General features: G+C 49.8%; 1 protein-coding gene across 1 annotated transcript in view; it reads right to left on the minus strand.

The window, feature by feature from the left end:
- Window positions 1-12,995, minus strand: part of DENND5A (DENN domain containing 5A) — a gene marked incomplete at its 5' end in the record, with an annotated part of 57,286 nt that overhangs the window by 36,145 nt on the left and 8,146 nt on the right. The window contains 1 exon segment of the mRNA XM_040409406.1: window positions 1,450-1,509. Within this exon segment, the coding sequence (XP_040265340.1) occupies window positions 1,450-1,509 (60 nt within the window).

The following is a 12,995-nucleotide window of genomic DNA, read 5'->3' on the forward strand; positions in this document are numbered from 1 at the left end:
TTGCATATCTCAGCTACAATGACCCATTGTAACAAACCCTCAGCTATAAGAAAGTATTGTGTCAAGACAAGCTTTCAGCCTTTAGATGCAAACAAGAATGCTCTCAATCGCTGGCAGGAAGCAGTGAGCTTGAAATTGTAACAAAAAGTCTATTATATAGTTATAAAACTTTTCTTAGGCTGGTTTCACACGGGCGTTGCGGGAAAAGGTGCGGGAACACTGCACAATTTTTTCCGCGCGAGTGCAAAACATTGTAATGTGTTTTGCACGCGCGTGAGAAAAATCGGCATGTTTGTATCCAAACCCGAACTTCTTCACAGAAGTTCAGGCTTGGGATCGGGGTTGTGTAGATTGTATTATTTCCCCTTATAACATGGTTACACGGGAAAATAATAGCATTCTGAATACAGACTGCATAGTACAATAGCGCTGGAGGGGTTAAAAAAAATAAAAAATTATTTAACTCCCCTTAATCCACTTGTTCGCGCAGCCGGCTTCTCTTCTGTCTTCTTCTTTGCTGTGCACAGGAATAGGACCTTTGATGACATCACTGCGCTTATCACATGGTCAATCAGATGATCTTTTACCATGGTGATGGACCATGTGACGAGCGTAGTGACGTCACCCACGGGTCCTTTTCCTGTGCACAGCAAAGATGAAGACAGAAGAGATGCCGGCTGCGCAAACAAATGGATTAGGCGAGTTAAATTTTTTATTTTTTTTTAACCCCTTCAGCCCTATTGTAGTATGCATTCTGTATTAAGATTGCTATTATTTTCCCTTATACCATGTTATAAAGGGTAAATGATAATGATCGGGTCTCCATCCCGATCGTCTCCTAGCAACCGTGCGTGAAAATCGCACCACATCCGCACTTGCTTTGCGGATGCTTGCGATTTTCACGCAGCCCCATTCACTTCTATGGGGAATGCGTCGCGTGGAAAAACGCACAAAATAGAGCATGCTGCGATTTTCACGCAACGCACAAGTGATTGCGTGAAAATCACTGCTCATGTGCACAGCCCCATAGAAATGAATGGGTCCGGATTCAGTGCGGGTGCAATGCGTTCACCTCACGCATCGCATCCGCGCGGAAATGTCGCCCGTGTGAAAGAGGCCTTATGGGATTAATCTTCATTTACAGAAGATTGTACACCGGCCCTTTAAGAATTAGTAATACTAAGAATATGGGTGGAAATCACACATCCAAGATGGCGTCGAGGTCCCTCCAGGCTGGAGTGCCCCTTTAATCAATGTCTTACACATGGAGGCTACATCTTACCCACCAGTCTGGGCATCCGATGACTATCAGGCCTTTTGCAGAACTACAAGTCCCAGCAGGACAGTCACCGGGTAGCCGCAGCCTGCGGGAGTGTCGGCTCTACAGCGGTTTTAGTAGGACGGGTACGGCTTTCGGCCGCCGCCCTCCTCCGATTACCTTCGGCGCACAGGACTGGAACCGTCCAAGGCCATCTCTGTCTCTAGAGGCGCGAATGTAATCACACAGGGCTAAACAACAAAACAACAGGAGTTATCAGCACGTCCCACCCCGGACCCCCACCATTCCCTGCACGGCTGCAGAGTCATCCTGAGCTTCCTGCTGCATGAGCAGAATCCTAGAACTGCAAGTCAGGACTGCAAGTGGAGGGAATGGGCACAACAATACAGATGTATCTGGCATTCAGGGTCTGTGGAAAGCTGGGTGACAGCAGCCGCTATCGGCAGAGTAACAGAGGCCGCCACTTCTCACCTCTGTTACCCACTTCAGTCACATCCAGAGCTGCAACCACAATTATGCAACTTTACTGTCAGCTCAGGCTGCAGGATCTTGTGTACTAAATAGAGGTCGGCAACCTTCAGCTCTGCAGTTGTTGTCAGGGCATGCTGGGAGTTGTAGTTTCAGGACAGCTGGAAATGCAGAGGCTGGAAGACACGGTAAGAACATGAGCCGCCATGCAGTGCCTCGTCCGATCGCTGACGCCGAGCAAAAACTACAACTCCTAGGAAGCAACGCACTAGAAGACCATGACTATCTGGGCTGTGTGTCCCCCTGCAGGATTCTGGATGCAGATCTTGATGTGACTGGAGTATAAGACGGCTACAGATCATTTAACATTACTCCATAAACCATTAGAATGTAAAAGTGGAATTCCGGCTGCAGTGTACCAACCCTCCGGCCAAGTAAGTGTCCATGCTGTGCGATACCTCATACCAGCTTCAGAGTCGGCTGCTGTTCATCTCTGCTCCACAACTGCGATCAGCGTCCTCCAGCTCAGCTGCACTGTCGGAGGCTCAGGCTGCTGCTTCCTCTTTCCCCATGCTTCACACTGCAGCACTACTACATTAGGATGCAGCTATGATCAGCGTCCTCCAGCTCAGCTGCACTGTCGGAGGCTCAGGCTGTCTGCTTTCTCTTTTCCCCATTCTTTAATACTGCAGCACTACTACATTAGCATACAGCTATGATCAGTGACTCCAGATCAGCTGCACTGTCAGAGGTTCAGGCTGCTGCTTTCTCCTTTCCCCATTCTTTACACTGCAGCACTACTACATTAGCATACAGCTATGTTCAGTGACTCCAGATCAGCTGCACTGTCAGAGGTTTCAAGGCTGCTGCTTTCTCTTTTCCCCATTCTTTATACTGCAGCACTACTACATTAGCATACAGCTATGACTGACTGTCAGAGGCTCAGGCTGCTGCTTTCTCCCTCCCTCGTGCTTTTACACTGCAGCCCTGCTCTCCTGGAGCGGCCGTTCTGCAGCCATGACACCAGAGGGAGACTCCTGGGCTCAGCCGGGTCCCTGCAGACAGCGCTGCAGAACCATGGAGACGACGACAGCCAGGATTATGGAGGCCTCAGCAACATCCACAAACCTGACCTTCAGAACAGACTATGTTTCATCTTCGCAGGCATTCACAAGATCTCTGCTTGTTGCCAGTGAATGAAAACCTAGTCCTGCTCACCAGTGAAACCCAAGTGACTGTGGAGACCAAACCTAAACCTCCTGGACTAATACAGTGTAACAAACTGTCAGGGGAGAGATCTGTGCTGCTGATGTGTTCATTGTGCAGACGATTGTCTATGGGGGGATACAACTGTAACACAAACCCTCAGCTGTGGTAGCAGGACTACGTCAGGACAGGTTTTCAGCCTCTGGATCTAGTCAATTAACATTCCCATTCACTGACAGCAAGCAGAAACCTTAACAATTGAAAAAGCTTTCTACTATAAAGCTGCGGATCCATCCCGTCAGTTCTCATTCGTCACAATGTGTCAGTTTTTATTTACTAGACAGAATTGCAACCAAAAATCAAGGATAACTACGAAAAAGAATGTTAAGTGGTTATGTGAACACAGCCTTATTGTTACGTGGGGGGGGTACACCGTCCGCCAGCGTCCGCTCGCTATGCGCCAAAATAATCGCCAGAACAATTGTAGTGACCGGTCGGGAGCCAAGGTGATGACTGTTACTAGGCAGCACATCACATGGTAAAGATGGCGGCAAAATATGTGAACGTCGTCAGCCATGCGTCTCACAGCCCCCTGTATCTGATGTGAGTAAGGTTCCCGGGGGCCCTTGTGGCCCCAGAAGGATAGCGTGTAGCGCACCTGTGACTCGGGTCAGGTACCGCCGTTATGTATTCTGAGCAACAAGGAGGGCTGGTTGTTGTCACGGAAAATATTTACATTGTGTGATGTCATCAAAGACATGATGTCACCGACCCTGAGAGAGTGGACAGCGATTACGGGAGAACGCCCTGGCTATGACATCACAAGGATGGGGGCACACACAGTATCACAGCACCCAGACGCGAAATGGCAAACCTGACCAATCAGAAGCCAGGAAGAGCTGGGCGACTACAGACGGGTCCAGTACTATAGTGCCAGCCCCGGGTCACAGCAGGAGATCTGCTCCAGTCTCGTCGGCTCCTATCGGGTATTAATGGCCAGGACGCCATCTTGGGACAGAATCTCTATTATTTCTCCTTTTACAGAAATACCCACAACGTTGCCGACTCCTCAGAGCGCCCGCGAAGACGGCGACCCCTGACATCATGGAAACAGCATGGCCACATTAACCCTGCGTGGGCACAGCTGGAGAGCACTGCACATACAAATAATACACCCAGCATAACACACAGTGACCCCATGGAATACATAGTGCCCGGACCTATGGTATATCCAGTGCCCGACCTGCAGTGACGCTACAGTATATTCCAGTGCCCAAACCACAGTGACCCCACAGTTATTACAGTGCCCGAACCACAGTGACCCCACAGTATATGCAGTGCCCGAACCACAGTGACCCCACAGTATATGCAGTGCCCAACCCACAGTGACCCCACAGTATATGCAGTGCCCAACCACAGTGGCCCTACAGTATATGCAGTGCCCAACCCACAGTGGCCCTACAGTATATGCAGTGACCGACCCCACAGTAAATCCAGTGCCCAACACACAGTGGGCCCCACAGTAAATGCAGTGACCGACCCACAGTGGGACCCCACAGTAAATGCAGTGCCCGAACCACAGTGACCCCCACTGTATATCCAGTGCCCAACCCACAGTGGCCCCACAATATATGCAGTGACCAGGCCACAGTGGCCCCACAGTAAATGCAGTGCCCGAACCACAGTAACCCCACAGTATATCCAGTGCCCCAACCCACAGTGGCCCCACAATATATGCAGTGACTGACACACAGTGACCCCACAGTATATCCAGGGACCGACCCACAGTATATGCAGTGACCGACCCACAGTTTGCCCTACAGTATATGCAGTGCCCGACCCATAGTGGCCCCACATTACATGCAGTGACTGACCCACTGTGACCCCACAGTATATCAGTGCCCAACCCACAGTGGCCCCTACAGTATATGCAGTGCCCGACCCACAGTGGCCCCACAGTAAATGCAGTGATCGACCCACAGTGGCCCCCACAGTAAATGCAGTGCCCGACCCACAGGTAAATTCAGTGCCCGACCCATAGTGGCCCCACAGTATATGCAGTGCCCGACCCATAATGGCCCCACAGTATATGCAGTGCCCCACCCAGGGTGGCCCCACAATATATGCAGTGACTGACCCACAGTGACCCCACAGTATATCCAGTGCCCGATCCACAGTATATGCAGTGACTGACTCATAGTGACCCCACAGTATATGCAGTGACTGACTCATAGTGACCCCACAGTATATGCAGTGACTGACTCATAGTGACCCCACAGTATATGCAGTGACTGACTCATAGTGACCCCACAGTATATGCAGTGACTGACTCATAGTGACCCCCAACAGTATATGCAGTCCCTCACCAACACTCCAGCTAGTCGTATTTTGATGCAACTTGTTTATTTTGCGTATAAAGGTGGTTGCTGCGGCGAAGTGACATTTCGGCAACTCTGTGCCTTCATCAGACTAGTGCCGCTAGTGGGACAAGAAGTCACGTTGGTGTGGACGCAGTAAGGGATGTAACATGCGGTAGTACCGCTGGGAGATAGAGGCGCCTATGTGGGTCGATCACTGCATTTATTGTGGGGCCACTGTGGTTCGGGCACTGCATATACTGTAGGGCAACTGTGGGGTCAGTCACTGCATATACTGTGGGTCGGGTCCCTGGATATACAGTGGGGTCACTGTGGGTCAGTCACTGCATATATTGTGGGGCCACTGTGGGTTGGGCACTGCATATACTGTAGGGCAACTGTGGGTCGGTCCCTGGATATACAGTGGGGGTCACTGTGGGTCAGTCACTGCATATATTGTGGGGCCACTGTGGGTCAGTCACTGCATATATTGTGGGGCCACTGTGGGTTGAACACTGGATATACTGTGGGTCGGTCACTGGATATACTGTAGGGCCACTGTGGCCTGGTCACTGCATATACTGTGGGTCACTGTGGGTTGGGCACTGGATATACTGGGGGGTCACTGTGGTTCGGGCACTGCATTCACTGAGGGGCCCACTGTGGGTCGGTCACTGCATTTACTGTGGGGCCACTGTGGGTTGGGCAGTGGATATACCATAGGTCGCGGCACTATGTATTCCATGGGGTCACTGTGTGTTATGCTGGGTGTATTATTTGTATGTGCAGTGGCTCTCCCAGCTGTGCCCACGCAGGGTTAATGTGGCCATGCTTGTTTCCATGATGTCAGGGGTCGCCGTCTTAGCGGGGCGCTCTGAGGAGTCGGCAACGTTGTGGGTATTTCTGTAAAAGGAGAAATAATAGAGATTCTGTCCCAAGATGGCGTCCTGGCCATTAATACCCGATAGGAGCCGACGAGACTGGAGCAGATCTCCTGCTGTGACCAGGGGCTGGCACTATAGTACTGGACCCGTCTGTAGTCGCCCAGCTCTTCCTGGCTTCTGATTGGTCAGGTTTGCCATTTCACCGTCTGGAGAAGCTGGGTGCTGTGATACTGTGTGTGCCCCCAAACAAGTTGCATCAAAATACGACTTAGCTGGAGACTTTGTATCTATTGTTAAAGGGGTGGGAACCCTACTCCAGCAGAACATCCACTGAGTGCTACAAGGGCTCTGCTTGTGTATGTGCCTCACCAACAGTGACCCTACAGTGTATGCAGTGCCCGACCCACAGTGACCCTACAGTATATGCAGTGCTCGACCCACAGTATATGCAGTGACCGACCCATAGTGGCCCCACAGTATATGCAGTGCCTCACCAACAGTGACCCCACAGTATATGCAGTGCCCGACCCCCAGTGACCCCACAGTATATGCAGTGCTCGACCCACAGTATATGCAGTGACCGACCCATAGTGGCCCCACAGTATATGCAGTGCCTCACCAACAGTGACCCCACAGTATATGCAGTGCCCGACCCACAGTGTCCCCACAGTATATGCAGTGCCTCACCAACAGTGTCCCCACAATATATGCAGTGACCGACTCATTGGCCGTACAGTATATGCAGTGCCCGATCCACAGTGGCCCTACAATATTCGCAGTGCCTCACCAACAGTGAACCCACAGTAAATGCAGTGAAAAACCCACAGTGGCCCTACAGTATATGCAGTGCCTCACCAACAGTGACCCCACAGTATATCCAGTGCCTCACCAACAGTGTCCCCACAGTGTATGCAGTGCTTCACCAACAGTGACCCTACAATATATGCAGTGACCGACTCATTGGCCGTACAGTATATGCAGTGCCTCACCAACAGTGACCCCACAGTATATGCAGTGACCGACCCACAGTGACCCCACAGTATACGCAGTGACCGACCCACAGTGGCCCTACAGTATATGCAGTGCCTCACCAACAGTGACCCCACAGTATATGCAGTGACCGACCCACAGTGAACCCACAGTATATGCAGTGACCGACCCACAGTGGCCCTACAGTATACGCAGTGCCTCACCAACAGTGACCCCACAGTATATGCAGTGCCTCACCAACAGTGACCCCACAGTGTATGCAGTGCTTCGCCAACAGTGACCCTACAATATATGCAGTGACCGACTCATTGGCCGTACAGTATATGCAGTGCCTCACCAACAGTGACCCCACAGTATATGCAGTGACCGACCCACAATGACCCCACAGTATACGCAGTGACCGACCCAACAGTGTCCCCACAGTATATGCAGTGCCCGACCAACAGTGTCCCCCACAGAATATGCAGTGCCTCACCAACAGTGACCCCACAGTATATGCAGTGCCTCACCAACAGTGACCCCACAGTATATGCAGTGCCTCACCAACAGTGACCCCACAGTATATGCAGTGCCTCACCAACAGTGACCCCACAGTATATGCAGTGCCTCCCCAACAGTGACCCCACAGTATATGCACTGCCTCACCAACAGTGACCCCACAGTATATGCAGTGCCTCACCAACAGTGACCCCACAGTATATGCAGTGCCTAGCCAACAGTGACCCCACAGTATATGCAGTGCCTCACCAACAGTGACCCCACAGTATATGCAGTGCCTAGCCAACAGTGACCCCACAGTATATGCAGTGCCTCACCAACAGTGACCCCACAGTATATGCAGTGCCTCACCAAGAGTTATCCTACAGTATATGCAGTGACCAAACCACATTGGGCCCACAGTATATGCAGTGACCTAACCACATTGGGCCCACAGTATATGCATTTCCCGACCCACAGTGACCCCACAGTATAAGCAGTGCCTCACCAACAGTGACCCCACAGTATATATAGGGGCCCGACCCACAGTGGCCCCACAGTATTATGCAGTGACCAACCCACAGTGATCCCACAGTATATGCAGTGCCCGACGGTCAGTATATGCAGTGACTGATACACAGTGGCCCCACAGTATATGCAGTGACCGACCCACAGTGACCCTACAGTATATGCAGTGACTGACCCACAGTATATGCAGTGACTGACCCACAGTGGCCCCACAGTATATGCAGTGACTGACCCACAGTGGCCATACAGTATATTGAGTGATCGACCCACAGTGGCCCTACAGTATATTGAGTGACCGACCCACAGTGGCCCTACAGTATATTGAGTGACCGACCCACAGTGGCCCTACAGTATATTGAGTGACCGACCCACAGTGGCCCCACAGTATATGAGTGACCGACCCACAGTGGCCCCACAGTATATGCAGTGACCGACCCACAGTGGCCCCACAGTAATGCAGTGCCCGACCCACAGTGGCCCCACAGTATATGCAGTGACCGACCCACAGTGGCCCCACAGTATATGCAGTGCCTCACCAACAGTGACCCTACAGTATATGCAGTGTCCTACGCACAGTGACCCTACAGTAAATACAGTTCCCGACCCACAGTGGCCCCACAGTATATGCAGTGCCCAACCCACAGTGGGTGTATAGGTGAAAGGAGTGGGTGTACATATAGGGCACAACTCAGGGACACTGTATATAGAGGGTATATAGGTGACAGGAGTGGGTCTATATAGGGCACAGCTCAGGTACACTGTATATAGGGGGTGTATAGGTGACAGGAGTGGGTCTATATAGGGCACAGCTAAGGTACACTGAATATAGAGAGTATAAAGGTGACAAGAGTGGGTGTGTATATAGGGCAGAGCTCAGGTACACTGTATATAGAGGTGTATAGGTGAAAGGAGTGGGTGTACATATAGGGCACAACTCAGGGACACTGTATATAGGGGGTATATAGGTTACATGAGTGGGTGTGTATATAGGGGTACAGCTTAGGTACACTGTATATAGGGGGTGTATAGGTGACAGCAGCGGGTATATATAAGGCACAGCCCGGGGTACACTGTATATAGGTGACAGAAGTGAGTATATATAGGGCACAGCCCGAATACACTGTATATAGGTGACATGAGAGGGTATATATAGGGCACTGCTGGGGTACACTGTATATAGAGGGTATATAGGTGACATGAGTGGGTATATATGGGGCACAGCTCAGGTACACTGTATCTAGGGGGTGTATAGCTGACAGCAGTGGGTATATATAGGGCACAGAGCGGGTACTCTGTATATATGGGGTATATAGTTGACAGCAGTGGGTATATACAGGGCATAGCCTGGGTACACTGTGTATAGGGGGTGTATAGGTGACAGCAGTGGGTATATATAGGGCACAGCCCAGGTACACTATATATATAGGGGGTGTATAGGTGACAGCAGTGGGTGTATATATAGGGCACAGTTCAGGTACACTCTATATAGGGGGTGTATAGATGACAGGAGTGGATATATATAGGGCACAGCCCGGGTACACTGTATATAGTGGTGTATAGGTGACCGCAATGAGTGTGTGTATAGGGCACAGTGTACATAGGCAACAGCAGTGGGTATATATAGGGCACAGCCCGGGTACACTGTATATAGGTGACAGCAGTGGGTATATATAGGGCACAGCCCGGGTACACTGTATATAGGGGTGTATGGGTGACAGCAGTTGTTATATATAGGGCACATCCCGGGTACACTGTATATAGGGGTGTATAGGTAAAAGCAGTGGGTATATATAGGGCACATCCCGGGTACACTGTATATAGGTGACAGCAGTGGGTATATATAGGGCACAGTCGGGTACACTGTATATAGGTGACAGCAGTGGGTGTATATAGGGCACAGCCGGGAACACTGTATATAGGTGACAGCAGTGGGTATATATAGGGCACAGCCCATGTACACTATATATAGGGGGTGGATAGGTGACAGCAGTGGGTGTATATATAGGGCACAGTCCGGGTAAACTGTATATAGGTGACAGCAGTGTAGGGTATATATAGGGCACATCCAGGGTACACTGTATATGGGTGACAGCAGTGGGTACATATAGGGCATAGCCCGGGTACACTGTATATAGATGACAGCAGTGGGTATATACAGTGGGGGAAATAATTATTTGACCCCTCACTGATTTTGTAAGTTTGTCCAATGACAAAGAAATGAAAAGTCTCAGAACAGTATCATTTCAATGGTAGGTTTATTGTAACAGTGGCAGATAGCACATCAAAAGGAAAATCGAAAAAATAACTTGAAATAAAAGATAGCAACTGATTTGCATTTCATTGAGTGATATAAGTATTTGAACCCTCTAACAAAAAAAGACTTAATACTTGGTGGAAAAACCCTTGTTTGCAAGCACAGAGGTCAAACGTTTCTTGTAATTGATGACCAAGTTTGCGCACATTTTAGGAGGAATGTTGGTCCACTCCTCTTTGCAGATCATCTCTAAATCCCTAAGGTTTCGAGGCTGTCTCTGTGCAACTCTGAGCTTGAGCTCCCTCCATAGGTTTTCGATTGGATTAAGGTCCGGAGACTGACTAGGCCACTCCATGACCTTAATGTGCTTCTTCTTGAGCCACTCCTTTGTTGCCTTTGCTGTATGTTTTGGGTCATTGTCGTGCTGGAACACCCATCCACGACCCATTTTCAGTTTCCTGGCAGAGGGAAGGAGGTTGTCGCTCAGGATTTTCACGATACATGGCTCCGTCCATTTTCCCGTTTATGCGAATAAGTTGTCCTGTGCCCTTAGCAGAAAAACACCCCCAAAGCAAAATGTTTCCACCCCCATGCTTGACGGTGGGGACGGTGTTTTGGGGGTCATAGGCAGCATTTTTCTTCCTCCAAACACAGCGAGTTGAGTTAATGCCAAAGAGCTCTATTTTGGTCTCATCAGACCACAGCACCTTCTCCCAGTCACTCTCTGAATCATTCAGGTGTTCATTGGCAAACTTCAGACGGGCCTGCACATGTGCCTTCCTGAGCAGGGGGACCTTGCGAGCCCTGCAGGATTTTAATCCATTGCGGTGTATGTGTTTCAATGGTTTTCTTGGTGACTGTGGTCCCTGCTAATTTGAGGTCATTAACTAACTCCTCCCGTGTAGTTCTAGGATGCTTTTTCACCTTTCTCAGAACCATTGACACCCCACGAGGTGAGATCTTGCGTGGAGCCCCAGGGCGAGGTCGATTGATGGTCATTTTGTGCTCCTTCCATTTTCGAACAATCGCACCAACAGTTTGTCACCTTCTCTCCCAGCTTCTTGCTAATGGTTTTGTAGCCCATTCCAGCCTTGTGCAGGTCTACAATTTTGTCTCTGACATCCTTGGACAGCTCTTTGGTCTTTCCCATGTTGGAGAGTTTGGAGTCTGCTTGATTGATTGATTCTGTGGACAGGTGTCTTTTATACAGGTGACTAGTTAAGACAGGTGTCCTTAATGAGGGTGACTAATTGAGTAGAAGTGTCTAACCACTCTGTGGGAGCCAGAACTCTTAATGGTTGGTAGGGGTTCAAATACTTATTTCACTCAATGAAATGCAAATCAGTTGCTATCTTTTATTTAAAGTTATTTTTTTCGATTTTCCTTTTGATGTGCTATCTGCCACTGTTACAATAAACCTACCATTGAAATGATACTGTTCTGAGACTTTTCATTTCTTTGTCATTGGACAAACTTACAAAATCAGTGAGGGGTCAAATAATTATTTGACCCCTCACTGTATAGGGCACAGCCCGGGTACACTGTATATATAGGGGTGTATAGGAGACAACAGCGGGTATATATAGGGCACAGCCCGGGTACACTGTGTATAGGTGACAGCAGTGGGTGTATATATAGGGCACAGCCCGGGTACACTGTATATGGGGGACAGCAGTGGGAATATATAGGGCACAGCCCGGGTACACTGTATATAGGTGGCAGCAGTGGGTACATATAAGGCACAGCCGGGTACACTGTATATAGATGACAGCAGTGTAGGGTATATATAGGGCACAGCCCGAGTACACTGTATATATAGGGGTGTATAGGTGACAGCAGTGGGTATATATAGGGCACAGCCCGGTACACTGTATATGGGTGACAGCAGTGGGGACATATAGGGCGGAGCCCGGGTACACTGTATATAGGTGACAGCTGTGGGTGTATATATAGGGCACAGCCGGTACACTGTATATAGGTGACAGCAGTGGGTATATATGGGGCACAGCCCGGGTACAGTGTATATAGGTGACAGCAGTGGGTGTATATATAGGCAGAGTCGGGTACACTGTATATAGGTGATAGCAGTGGGTATATATAGGGCACAGCCGGGTACACTGTATATAGATGACAGCAGTGGGTATATATAGGGCACAGCCGGGTACACTGTATATATAGGGGTGTATAGGAGACAACAGCGGGTATATATAGGGCACAGCCCGGGTACACTGTATATAGGTGACAGCAGTGGGTGTATATATAGGGCACAGCCAGGGTACACTGAAGATGGGTAACAGCAGTGGGTGTATATAGGGCACAGCCCGGGTACACTGTATATAGGTGACCGCAGTGGGTATATATAGGGCACAGCCCGGGTACACTATATATAGGGGTGTATGGGTGACAGCAGTTGTTATATATAGGGCACATCCCGGGTACACTGTATATAGGGGTGTATAGGTAAAAGCAGTGGGTATATATAGGGCACATCCCGGGTACACTGTATATAGGTGACATCAGTGGGTATATATAGGGCACAGTCGGGTACACTG

Source organism: Bufo bufo, chromosome 10, assembly GCF_905171765.1.
Source record: "Bufo bufo chromosome 10, aBufBuf1.1, whole genome shotgun sequence".
In the NCBI taxonomy this organism is placed as follows: Eukaryota; Metazoa; Chordata; class Amphibia; order Anura; family Bufonidae; genus Bufo; species Bufo bufo.